We start from the raw sequence: 12,798 nt of genomic DNA on the forward strand, positions 1-12,798 counted from the left end.
TATCATCATACACTGACCATAGCCCAAAGCACTTGCTGTCAAGGACCAAAACACATACACACACACACATATCCCCTATATCCAGGTTAGCTACATATCTATTGCTTTATATGATAGTGAAGAAGTTGCAAAACCCTCTAGCCTTAACTCATAAACACCACACTGATGCATGAATGGTTCAATGGCATAGCCACCCAACCAAGAGTATGACATGAACATAATAGCCATAACCCAGCATAACAAGCTTAATAACACCGGTCTACAGTGGCTTCCCAGGAACAATATAGAAAGTTATTTGACTCCTGAAAGTACTAGGGAGCAATTCCAGTTGCGGAATGTGCACCATACACGTGCTAAAACCATAACTCAACTTTTTTCCCCGCCGTTGCCCCACCTCCACACATGGAAAGAAAATCCACTGAAAACAAATACTTCTCTGAGTTGGAATTCTGCCACTCTGGCACCTCTTAAAATTGTAGCTGAACATGGGGGAAGCAGGAATGTATACACTTTGGGATAAAGAAGCTGTGGCCATGGACATCAAGGACTATGTAGGCAGGTATGGCCCTTGCTCATCTGAAAGGATGCATGCCTATACAAAATTGGCTTCTCCCAGAAAAGCCTGTGAAACCAGGCCACACAAATTTGTGGAAAGGTCTTGGATAACCCCAACACAATGGCGTCTAATGTTGTTGTTGCACTCTCAGGCAGAGTGGGGTCCCTTAAGCAAGAATATGGCACTACCTTGATGTAGTTGTCTATTCCTCCTTTACTACAGCACCAACATCCTCAACACTACACTGGTTCCTTGTCTGAGTTGCAGCCTTCATTTGGTCAGTACCACAGACATGCAGCTAGGTAAGTGGGGGCAAACCCTAAAGAGATCCAAACAGACACAAATAGGAGTATCACACAGAGGTACAGGCTTATAAAATGGCAGTGCCCAATAGCTGACTTTTTAAGCACAGGCGGCCAATAATGCTGTTGTTTACAAACCCTGGACATAGCCATACAGTCAGGGCTGTCCATCTTCTGCTCTTAGCTTTGAGAGTCACCTGTAGAGCTCTCTAATGGTGCCTTTATGCAAATCTGCAGTAATCAGGCTAAGTTTAGGGACTGGTGGATACAGTACCATGAAAAGGCAGCTGGTAGAAAAGCCAATTCCGGACGCTTTTGCTTCAACACACCTCTAAATCAGACTGACATAGTGTAAGTGGTCTTCAGATACTCGCCATACTAAAAATTGGGCTTGTGATAAAGTAACCGGCATTGTTAAAGTTGGTCACAATACCTACAAAAATAAGTGGGAAGAAGAGAACTAATTAGCATATGCAAAGACATCAGAAGAAGGTACGTCATTCGGAGTGATTGCACAACCCTAATGTAACCCTTCATGGTACAGAGTTTGTTTTTCAGTGTATGGCAGTCTAACATTCTGTGTGTTCACCTAGGGAGCATTGTATAGTCATCTAGATTGGACAATGAGTATAAGCCTCATAACTGTTTCCTTCATGTCTTTTGAAATCCTGCTTACCTGTTTTAATAGAGGACAGTGGATTAATTGGTGACTGCTGAAATGTTTGAAAAATTATCGCCGCTTTTGCGGCCGTTTTCGGGCGAAAAGCGGCGATAATTTTATCGCCTAATCAGCAAGGTTACGCTACCGCGTGAATCCTTGCATTATCACCCTTTCCCAAAAACGACCATCTTTGCATCTCTAATGAGATGCAAAGTGGGCATTCCTGCCCTGACATAACCGGAGAATAGTCGCTAAGCGACATTTCTCCAATTATCAACGGGCACGCTAACCTGCAGAGCGACAAGCAAAGTAGCGATAACCTCTTCAAGACTGACTTAGCCATGATATCCTATGGAAGGTGGATATCATGGCTATGTATGCCTTGCCCTATCAGCAAGCTATCGCCAAACTTTGTGAGGTTATCGCTGGATTTCCAGCGATAATCTCACATTTGGCAGTTAGCACTTGGAATTTTATTGCTTTTGAGATAAGCGTTGCTAATAGCATGCTATCTCAGCGATAAAATTCCACGTTACCCGGCGATAATTATCCTAGCGCTAAGTGCGCTTAGCGATAATTATCGCCGGTCCTTGTTGATATGCCCCAATGAGTTCAGGTTTTCTTTTATCTCAGAGGTCATTGCAGACACCTGTTCTTTCTCTTGCTGACGATTATTTTATCAGCTGAGGACATTATCAGCTGGTAATCGCCAACCTCTATTATGAACCGGAGCAAAAGACTCGGGCTCACAGTGAGGGTGAAGGGTAAATAGCAGTTGGCACTCAGAGCAAATGGGCAGTAAGATAGAAAGCTCAGCCCCCTTCTCCCTTATACCCCATACACATAGATATAATGGCATAAATTAGCATATTTTCGTTCACGCAAGATCACAGTTTTATCTCAGAATAGTACATTTACACTCACTGACAGCATTTCTTTCCTCCTGGAGCTGCAGCCCCTTTGCTCGGAGTACAACCACGGTGAGGCGTCCAAGGTAATCATTGTAGCTCAAAGAAAACTGGACATCTCCGAACTCAGATGGTGGCTGAAATAAGAGTGTTACTTAGTTACAGTCACGATGCCACACAATTAACACAACATAACATAAGATATCATGGCATACTTCATCAAGTATGTGTCTTAATGCAGCAATCAATACATTTTTAAATTAAAATGTATGTATTTTCAATAATGATGTCATATAGCATGTTATGTATACAGCGCTTACGCTATCAAAGGGTGACCTAAAGGTGAGGCTGCTGACCTGCAAGCAGAGGAAAATAAAATATGGTAGCACTGCAGGTAGGAACATGAAAGGCAGATTTTAGTTTCAATTCTGGTTGAAAGCTTGAGTTTCTTAAAATGTGTTACAGTTTGAAAAATCTGTGGCTTTTCTAAAATGCAGTTAGTGTGTTCCAGATAAAGGTAGGATCACAAACAAAATCGAGATTATAAAACATCCAGTTGATCGGGGGAGCATGGATATTAGGGAATACTATTGTTGTGTGGTGGCAGGTAGGTAGCTTATGGACTGAGGAAATGGAATGCTCAAGTAATTTACTGGTAATTCCATTACTCTAAGTCCTTTGTTCCTCGTTACAGTCATTACGCTTTGAGGAGTGTCCATCTCTTCAGACAGACAATTTCGTACTACTTCTCTTTATTAGACACAGAAATTGAAAGCTCAAAACTCCACCTACCCATCAATTGGGAAATCCTGTATTTAACAAGCATACCTTCCTGGCCTTCAATTGTCCTTTCACTGGGAGGCTCGGCAAACTTATTCTGTTTTGGAAGAGCTGTAGCTGAGGGTGCTTCACTCTGAGAAAATGGCCCAAAAATAATTTTCTCTTTTGTCAGCTTGTGGAAATCTCAGATTCTCCCACAGGTGATCAAGAATTTGCTTCATTTCCTCTACTGATATATTTCCTTTTCAAAGATGGACCAGCTTTATCGGGAGAAGAGAAGTGTGATTAAAAGAAGAATCACTCTTTTGTGGTGATGATGAGGTTTATTAGGACGAGCCTAGCGCAGCGCTCATGCGCTGCCCTAGGAGAGGGCCTCTTGGAATCACTCCAGACTTCCAAGAGACTTCTCTGTGTGGGTCGAACTCCTCCCACACATTCCATTGGCCTTTGCGGGTGGCTGTCAATAAGGAAAGCACGCAAATGGCCAAAGGCGGGTGCATGTCCCGCCTTTCCTCTAAACTATCACTCCCATGGCCTAGGGGTCTCGGGAGCGAGAAGCGGCCCGCAGTGTGCCAGCTGCATTCCTTAAATTCCTTGCAGTGCGTGCGCGCACCACTCAGGGGCTTCTTGACTTTCCCTCTCCTCCCTCGCCCCCTGTGTAGTTTTGCCGTTTGCGTGCACCACTTGCGGGCTTGTTGAGTTTCCCTCTCCTCCCTCGCCCCCTGTGTAGTTTTGCCGTTTGCACGCCCCACTCGCGGGCTTGTTGACTTTCCCTCTCCTCCCTCGCCCCCTGTGTAGTTTTGCCGTTTGCGTGCACCACTCGCGGGCTTGTTGACTTTCCCTCTCCTCCCTCGCCCCCTGTGTAGTTTTGCCTTTTGCGCGCACCACTCGCGGGCTTGTTCATTTTCCCTCTCCTCCCTCGCCCCCTGTGCAGTTTCCGGCAGCCAAGCAAGCCTAACGTTTTGATCGCCTCTGAGTATACTGCAAGTCTCCTCCGGTGAAGTTGTTCCGAGTGATGGCAAGGTCTCGGGCAAAATGGACCCAAAGGCGTGATGTGCAGTTCTCCTATTGAGCACTTCTGAGGGCCCCTCCTCAGCAAAAGAGATCACTTTTCCCGACAGTTGAAGGTTGCCTGCTGCCGGCTCCATGGTGTTTACAGGTGAGGGAAATCCACTTGTTTAATTTACATTAAACCATGGTGCTTGTGCGTCTTGTGCGCAGCTCACCCAAATCGTATTTTTATTTAACAATCAATCATGGCTGGTGCGCATCTTGTTGTGGGCCAGTCACCCAACTAAATTTTTTTCTTTAACAATAAATAATGGCGTCCGCGCATCTTGTTTCAAGCGGGTCACCCAACTAATTTTTTTAAATTTTCATTTAATCATAGCGGCCACACGTCTTGTTGTGCGCGAGTCGCACAAATCGTTTTTTTAGGTCGAGACATGCACTGCTTTGCGATGCATGTTCGTAGACTCGGGTGTCAATAAGACAAGTCGGGACCAAGTCGCCGTGAGCCCTCAGTGCAGCAATAGAGCTCACCACTCGCATTTCACTGCTGCGGTATTTTTCCCGCAACTGCGAGAATCAATAACACACTACGTCATGGGCACTACGAGCTGCATATAGGTAATTGTAACAATTACAGCAAACTCTTCGCCTGTAGGGAGTCACCAGAGAAGGAATGCTATGCATGGCTCCTATTATGTGAAACCTATTGCATTCTTTAAGGCAGCTCTAATAACCATGACTCCGGCAGAGCCAGGAACTTGCTAACTAATTAACTGCTGAGTGCAGGAAGCATAAGTCATCCACAGAGCTCTGTAAGGGAAGCCGTAAACATTCTTAGTTCAGCGCCAGGACAAAAAAGTAACATTTCCATCTCACTTCACTTGCAGCCTTTAATCTCTTCAGTTGCACGGCACACTGTCTGAACCTCTTTTAGAGGTTCCTTTCCACATTGACCGGTTTACCTCCCTTTTTTCACAAAGAAACATGAACTAGCTTTGATGCAACCCTAAAAAAAAAAGAAAAAAAACATTCCCTCTCTGCCTCCATGGCATTAGTCACAACGTTTATTCATTCTGGTCCCAAGAGAAGAATTATTCATACCTTTGTCAGAACATCTGCTTCTCAAAGAAAAATACCTCCTGGTTCTACTCCTGGCTCTGAATTTTCATGATCTACGGCTTTTCCTTTCCACGTGTCTTTGTTAAAATGCTATTCTATCCACCACCTCGGTTTGTAAATTACAAAAAGTAGTGAGTCAGTATAACCCACAAGGAGTCATGTCCCTTCAATAGATGTAAATGAACCCTATTGGCTGAAAACTCACTTGAGCCAATAGGATACTGCCCTATATCAAAGATCCCATTGGAGGACGATCAGACCCTCTTTTATTATGTGGTGCAAAGTATAGAATTGCCACTGCAAACTTTGGACTCCAACTCTTAAACTTCACATTAAGAGTTATAGGGCCAGATGTAGTTGGCTAAATACCAGTCGGTAACCTCGAAATTCTGTAGATTTCAGGGTTACCGACCGGTATTTAGCCATTCCTAATGTAGGTGATGAATCTGTATTTACCGAATCGGTATTTACCGATTCAGTAAATGCAATGTAGAAAGCACATAAAAGAGTGCTTATGTGCTTTAAGAATTTGTTAATTACCATCAACTTCAAGTTGGTGGTAATTAACAAATTCCTTTAAAAATTCACTTTTGAATTTTTTTTAAGTGCCATGTGGCACACATCCATGCCCTTAGGGCATGTATGTGCGCCACATGTGCACACAGGCACATTTCAGGGGTGCAACAGGGTGTCCTTTGGACACCCTGGCACCCTTGAAGTACCTCCCGGTATTACCGATTCGGTAATATCAAATCGCTAATACAGAATGGCTTTAGATTCATTCCTATGGGCCTCCAAGCCCATAGGAATGAATGGGTAGGTATTCCTTATTACCGAATCGGTATTACCGATTCGGTAATAAGGAATATTAAGGAATCGGTATTTTTTACCAATTCATTACCTACATAAAAAATACCGATTTCTTAATACCGAATCGGTAAAATTTGGTATTAAGAATTCGGTATTTGTGGATTACCTACATCTGGCCCATAGTTCCTAACGACCAGGCCAAATGACTCTCCCAAGAAATCTTCAACATTATTGCATGTAGAACACTCCACAAGTTACTCATCTAACGTGTGCTGGGAGATTTACCTCAGGTAAGAAACGCAGCTTTACTTTTTTTTTTTTTTTTACTTGTGTGGCACCTTCTTTTCCAGTTCAATGACACCAGGCTTCACTATCCCGGAAACAATAATGCAGACGCTTTCACCAATATTGGCCACCGGGAAACTGTGTGACGTAATCACAAAGGTAAATTCACAAGTGAGTAAATCTACATGTATAAATTTACTCTTATACTTTGGAGTAAATTTACTACTCTTGGCTGTTTATCATTTCCGAGTGCAAATTTCCTTCAAAGGGGGCGATTCCGATCTCGCTTGGAAAGCCCTATGGCCGACTCGCGCCCGTAGAGCTTTCCCAGCAACCCGGGCTCCTGGGCTCCGAGCGACATGGCACGATGCGCTGCAGCGCTGACGGATTCGGGTCGCTCGGGATTCCCATTGAAGTGTATGGGAGCCTGGTGTACGTTGCATACATAGGCACCCAAAGACAGTAAACGCACGTCTCAGACAAGGGCGCCCCCTATCGCTGGGACGCCTCGGTTCTGCCCGCACTGTGCATGCATGTGTAGGGGGGACCAGTGATCGAGTCGTAGGGCCCGGAGTGAAGGAGGGCTCGTGACGGAACCCCGAAGTCTGCTTCCTGGAGCTTTTTCGAGTCGGAGGCTCCGGCTCGATCCAGCTGCTTGACGCGCGCATCATACTTGGTTGTCTGGGAATCCACCCCATTGCGCTGTGTGTGTCGGCCGTGGCGGAGTCATCCGGAGGGGATCGCTGACACGTACGAGTCGCTCGGAGCGTGAGTCAATTATCTCATCGTACTTGCTCGCTCGTACAGCTGTACGAGTCGCACAGAAATCACACGTACGACTAGGACTTGCTAATGACTGATGCCGTCAAGAGCGCTTCCGAGCGAGATCGGAATCGGGCCCTAAGTGTTGACTGACTTGGTTCCACACCTTGACACCTGGGAGTGGAATCAAATTTACCAATTTAAAATTACTACTTGTAGCTTCTCACACATAGGTGGAGATTCCTCCCATTTTGAGGGAGATCTTCACCACTCTGGTCTCCCTTTGAGAAAGAAATGGAAAAATCATGAAAGGTTTTTGTTTTAAGTGTTGTATTTACCTTATTGTGAAATTTAACCCTAAAATATTCAGTTTTAAAGTAAAATAGATCAAATAAAATGTTACAGCTAATTACTTCTTCAAAATAAATATTTACTAAATAATTAAATAATTTAAATATAATAATTTTGTTTATAAATATTAATTTTAAAACAAAATAAAACTAACACACAGTACTTAACTTTTTAAATAATATGTAATTAATATTTAGGAAATGTAACCAAAAGTTGGGGTAATAAATGTTTCACTAAAAGTGAAAAAGATAAGTCACACACTCTTTTATTAGAGAATAAACAAAACTCGACGCGTTCCTGTGTATTTTGTGTATCAAACAGCAAAATGCCGTTTTAAAACTTCTTTTTTGTGGCAATTTGTGCAGATGTGTTGAACAGCATGAAAGTTATTAAGAAAACAAAGCCTTTCATGTGGAAAATCTGACTCGATATCATAGTTACAGAGGTGCTACTGCTGCTTCGGTTGTCTATCTATCTATCTATCTATCTATCTATCTATCTATCTATCTATCTATCTGATGTGGAAGGTAGTAAGATATTAACTTCCGTTCAAAAAGCCTTAGAAATTTACTGAAAAAGCGCTACTGTTTAAACTCCATAAACCATGGAATTTCACAAGTTGTAAGTACCTCACATAAGTATAACTCGCACTGCCAAAGATTTCAGATGCCATCAGTGGTATCGGTGGACTAGCCAGAAAAAATAAGTAGCCCCCACTTGAAACAACATCCTGAATATATATGAGCAAGCAAGTGAGTTATATTCTACGCAAAAGGTACTTTTTGGAGTTAGGCTCCCCTTAAGAAGTTTTTCTAATGGGGCCAAAGGATGCATTTTGCAGCAACATTTTAATAGCATTGAGAGAAGAAACACAGGCATTTCTTGATGGGCACACAGGTAATAATCCAAAACATAAGAGTCTTCTTACTGACGATTACCTTCCCCAGAGGTATTGGGTGTTGCCATTCACGGCATAAAAATGGTGATGAACAAAGTTTCCCTGAGAAATTTGCTTAAATTTCACTTTAATTTGCGATTTGATTTAGACATATTTCCTCACTGTTTAAATTAGCTTCACTCACTTGTATCTGGCACTTCCTCTCACCATTTGCAAAAGGGCCCGGTATGTAGTGAAGTGCCATAATCATGCCACGTCACTTCCATCAGAGGTCGGTAATAAGGTCCTTGTGGTATCTCCCGCTTGTGGGGTTGCACTGTTTATTCCACTCACCCCCTCCCATGTACATGGTAATGGTTTGTTCCCCTGGTGACAGGCTTTAGAATGTCACCGCACCGAAGATTCTATGTTGAGCTCCCTGCATAAGTGTTTGAGAGAGCATGCTGGTCGTCGACAACTGTGGCTGAGGTATTTATGCTGTCTTAAAAATACAGCTTCTTTGTTCTACGAACATCGCTTCCTGTGACTCTACATGCCCGCATCGAGCCTGAATATTACACTGGCTACTGAGGACGGGCACAGGAACATTCAAGGGACAGCGGATTGTGACCTCAACATGCGTGGAATTTCGTTTCGTACTTAATGGAAAGGCTGCGGAGCCGTGAGTAATACAGAAGAGCCCCCTGCTGTTGCGAGGCTGTCTGTGGGCTGCGGTGCCGTGAGAGAATATAGCTTCCCCTGCTGTGCGAAGCCGCCTGTGAGCTGTGGTGTTTTGTGTAATTCTTCAGAACCATCTGCCGTTTACGAGGTGGTCTATGGGCTGCGGGGTTGTGAATAAATACTGTGGAGCCCCCTGCTTTTGCGAGACTGCCTGTATTATTTTTCAGCCTTACGGACACCTCATTGGACCTGTCACCGATTAGTCTCTCTTCTCCTCAGGGAAACCGTCTGCCGGTTGCGCAACTTTCCCAGCACTGGCAGGTCTTTTATTGAGCTCCCTGGCGTGGTCTTCGCAACCCAACATTCTCCTCAGCACCCGTCTCTGTACTCTGTTTTAGGTTCAGTTGGACCTGCTGTTTGGATACGCTGCCCTGTTACTCACTCTGCTTGGTGCTGCGAGGAGCTCTGTAAGAGCATTTTGGGGATTTAAGAGTTTTTTTCTTTCTAACATTGAGCTTTTCTACTGCCGATCCCTTTCGTTCTCTGCAGTGAAGAGAGACACCACACTTAACGGGACTCAGTGCTTTAAAGTCAATACCAATACTCGGATTGTCTTCCCTCAACATCTTAAAACAAGCATTTGCAATGCAATGGTCTCAGCATTGGTAAAGTTAGAGCTATTGGCATTGCTCATGACATTATTTTTGTTTATGTTTTTGTTTTTAAAACATTTAAAGAAACGGCATTGTTATTTACAATGTCAATAGCTTAATCACTCTCAAATGCGAGACCTATTGCATTTGCACCCACACAGAGCCACACACAAAGCCACCCACACACACAGCCACCCACAGAGCCACTCACAAAGAGCAACCCACACACAAATAGAGCCACGCACAGAGCCACCTGCATCAAGACCCGAACTGAAGCTCCTGAAAAGTATTTTCTCAAAGAAGCTCGCTTTTACCTAATGAACACCTTCTCACTCGCCTTCTCCTTATTAAACTTATTTCGGACCAAACCTACCCACTGAACCTCACTGGGTGAACCTCCACTTTCTGACCCTCTGCTCTTTCAACCTCTCGTCACTGAACCGTATCATCATAAATGACTTGCACAGTACATAGAATCTGCTCGCTGAATTTTCATCACTGGACGGACTGACTTTATTGAATCTCTTCCTCACTGAAGTGCCCTCGCTGAAACTCTCCCTCACTGAACCTCACTCATAATAAACCTCCCTCATTGAACCTCTCCCTCGTTGAACCTTGCTCTCACTAAACCTCCTTCACTGAACCTCTCCCTTGTTCAACCCCTTTCACAGAACCTTGCTCACAGAATCAGATTCACTGAACATACCCTCACTGAGTCACCCTAACTGAACCCCTGCCTCACGGACCCGCACTCATGCAACCTTTCTCAGTAAACCTCCGTCACTGAAAACCCTTCATAAAGCTCCTCTTTAATATCTACCTCATTTAATATCTCTCTTGTTGAACCTTTCCCTTGATGACTCTCTCACTCACTGAACCTCTTCCTTTCAAGCTTTGCTGCATGCTTGCCAAATGCCTGTTATCCAGCCCAGTGCTATTAGAAGTCACTGCTTTTTGGGGGACATAATTCAGATCCGAAAATCAAGATTTGAAAAATGATCCATCAACACTGGATGCGTGGTTTTTGAGGTACTTGGATTCATCCGGCCCACGTATTCTCACTAAACCACTCCATACCCGTTCCTTACCAGGCCGAGTCCTTGCTGAGCGGGACCCTTCTCCGCACTACACACGTCTTTGCTCGGAGAGGTTAGAACATATCCATCCCCCACCCCTCCCTCGCCGAGGCTGCCCCTCGCTGCCTCCCTTTCTCATACTCGGCACTGTACACGGCCCCTCAGAGCGGAACTCTCACCCACACGCTTAGACGTCATGTGACATTTAAACTGAAGTCCTTGTCCATGCACCGCACCCCATCTACAGATAGATATATGTTTATTGTACGATTAATTGAAATCATTACAGACTTCATATAGTGAAATCAAATGTGCTTACAAGAGTTAAAACAAGCATTTACAATGCAACAGGACTCGCATTTACACGAGTCCTATTACATTGCAAATGATAATCATCACGGACAACGGGAGGGAGGAGGGGAGAAGGGGCGGACAACGGGAAGGGGAAGAAGGCACGGACAACGGGAGGGAGGGCGGGGGGCAGGAGTCATGGACAATGGGAGTGAGGAGGGGAGAAGGCGCGGACAACGGGAAGTGGAAGAAGGCACGGACAACCCACGGAAGGCACGGACAACCCAACCTTTCCACCCATTGAAGAACACTTTAGTATTTCCCGGTTTATGTTGCTTAATTTACGACATTGGAAAGGACAGAAAATTAAAGAAGGCTTTCCTAGGATTCGAACTCATGAACTGCCAATCAGCGCTCTTTTCAAGGCACGAGCATTCAACTGGATGAGCTAGATCGCCAGAATGACTTAATGATTTCCCAAACGGGAGCAGAGTGGAGCACTTTAGAGCCGACAAAGAAAATGAACACTACCCCTTTAAATATGCCAACACGCAACTATACGTAATGTTAAGCCAATGCGCTCGAAACATACCGCCCCAGATAGAAGGCGGACAAGTAAAAGTCACTCTTTGCAAAATAAATCTATTAAACGGGGAGTTTTCTGCTGAAATGGAGATCCTGAGCAGCCACACTTAAATAACAAAGCCCTGTCTTGTCGAGTTTGCTAAACGAAGCGCTGCACAGAATGTGCAACATATTTTAAAACAATGGTACTGGCGAGATCAACAAGTGACCATACAACTGACCTCACGCTGCACTTCGCTGAATCAAACGTATACACATAAGAAGTGCACGAACATTCCTAGTGGCCACGTCATGTTCTGTAATGTTTTTTTTTTTAACGAATATACTATTTTTCAATAGAGGCCACAACGGTTTTACCAGTGCTCCTTTCTGTGCCCACTAGCCCTCTAGTAATAACTTCCTTGGCCGCTGCTGCCTGCCCTCGTCGCAGAGGGCACCGGCCTGGAGGTGTGTACATCAAAACCCCCAGTGAGTCACGGCCACGCGCTGTGTTTACTCTCTCGGCTCATGTCATGTGCAGTCGCTAAGAACTACTTTTAATCTCCTCTGATTTCCTGAAGCCGGGCGATTGAGTCACCGCGCTTCACAGGCCCCTGTGCCCGCGCCAGCCCCGGGAGCGATCTTTGAAAAGATGAAAAAGGCCCAATTGCTTCCTTTATCGCATCTGAGAATGTGTTTCTTTCCGGGCAGGGGATGGGGGAGCGGAGGCCCTTGTATAAATGAGCTGTCCAGGCTGAGCTCAGCGTTAGTCAGTGCCCGGAAACGGGCCTGGAACAGAGCCCCCTCACTTCTCATAGCTCCCGTTTCTGGATCTGCGTGTGTCAGGGCACTGCTAGAGTCTGAAGCGCCGTGCTTCAAAGCGCCCTGAAACCTGTGTACCTGCCCACGAAGAAGAGAGCGTCCTTTGAGAGGACATTCCAGACAGATTTCATGCAGACGCCGGTTGTGCAATCCACGTCTCCATGGCTCATCCGTGCCGCTTCCGCCCCCCTCCTGCCCGGAATGAAAACACGTGCTTTCTAAGTCTAGGGTGTTGTCGTGAAGCAGCCGTCCTCGGCCTCCACGGACCGCGATGCACCCCAAAGAAGCA

The 12,798-nt window shown here is 45.0% G+C and overlaps 1 protein-coding gene across 3 annotated transcripts in view; it reads right to left on the reverse strand.

Annotated features, from left to right (window-relative positions):
* The window catches only part of LOC146867778 (synaptotagmin-15-like), a 278,429-nt gene that overhangs the window by 69,237 nt on the left and 196,394 nt on the right, over positions 1-12,798 (reverse strand). For all 3 annotated transcript variants that reach the window (XM_085607884.1, XM_085607875.1, XM_085607893.1), the window contains exon 6: positions 2,444-2,564. In XM_085607884.1, coding sequence (XP_085464010.1) covers positions 2,444-2,564 — 121 coding nt within the window. The remainder of the gene's footprint in view (positions 1-2,443; positions 2,565-12,798) is intronic.

This window comes from Triturus cristatus, chromosome 1_2 (genome assembly GCF_964204655.1).
Source record: "Triturus cristatus chromosome 1_2, aTriCri1.1, whole genome shotgun sequence".
In the NCBI taxonomy this organism is placed as follows: Eukaryota; Metazoa; Chordata; class Amphibia; order Caudata; family Salamandridae; genus Triturus; species Triturus cristatus.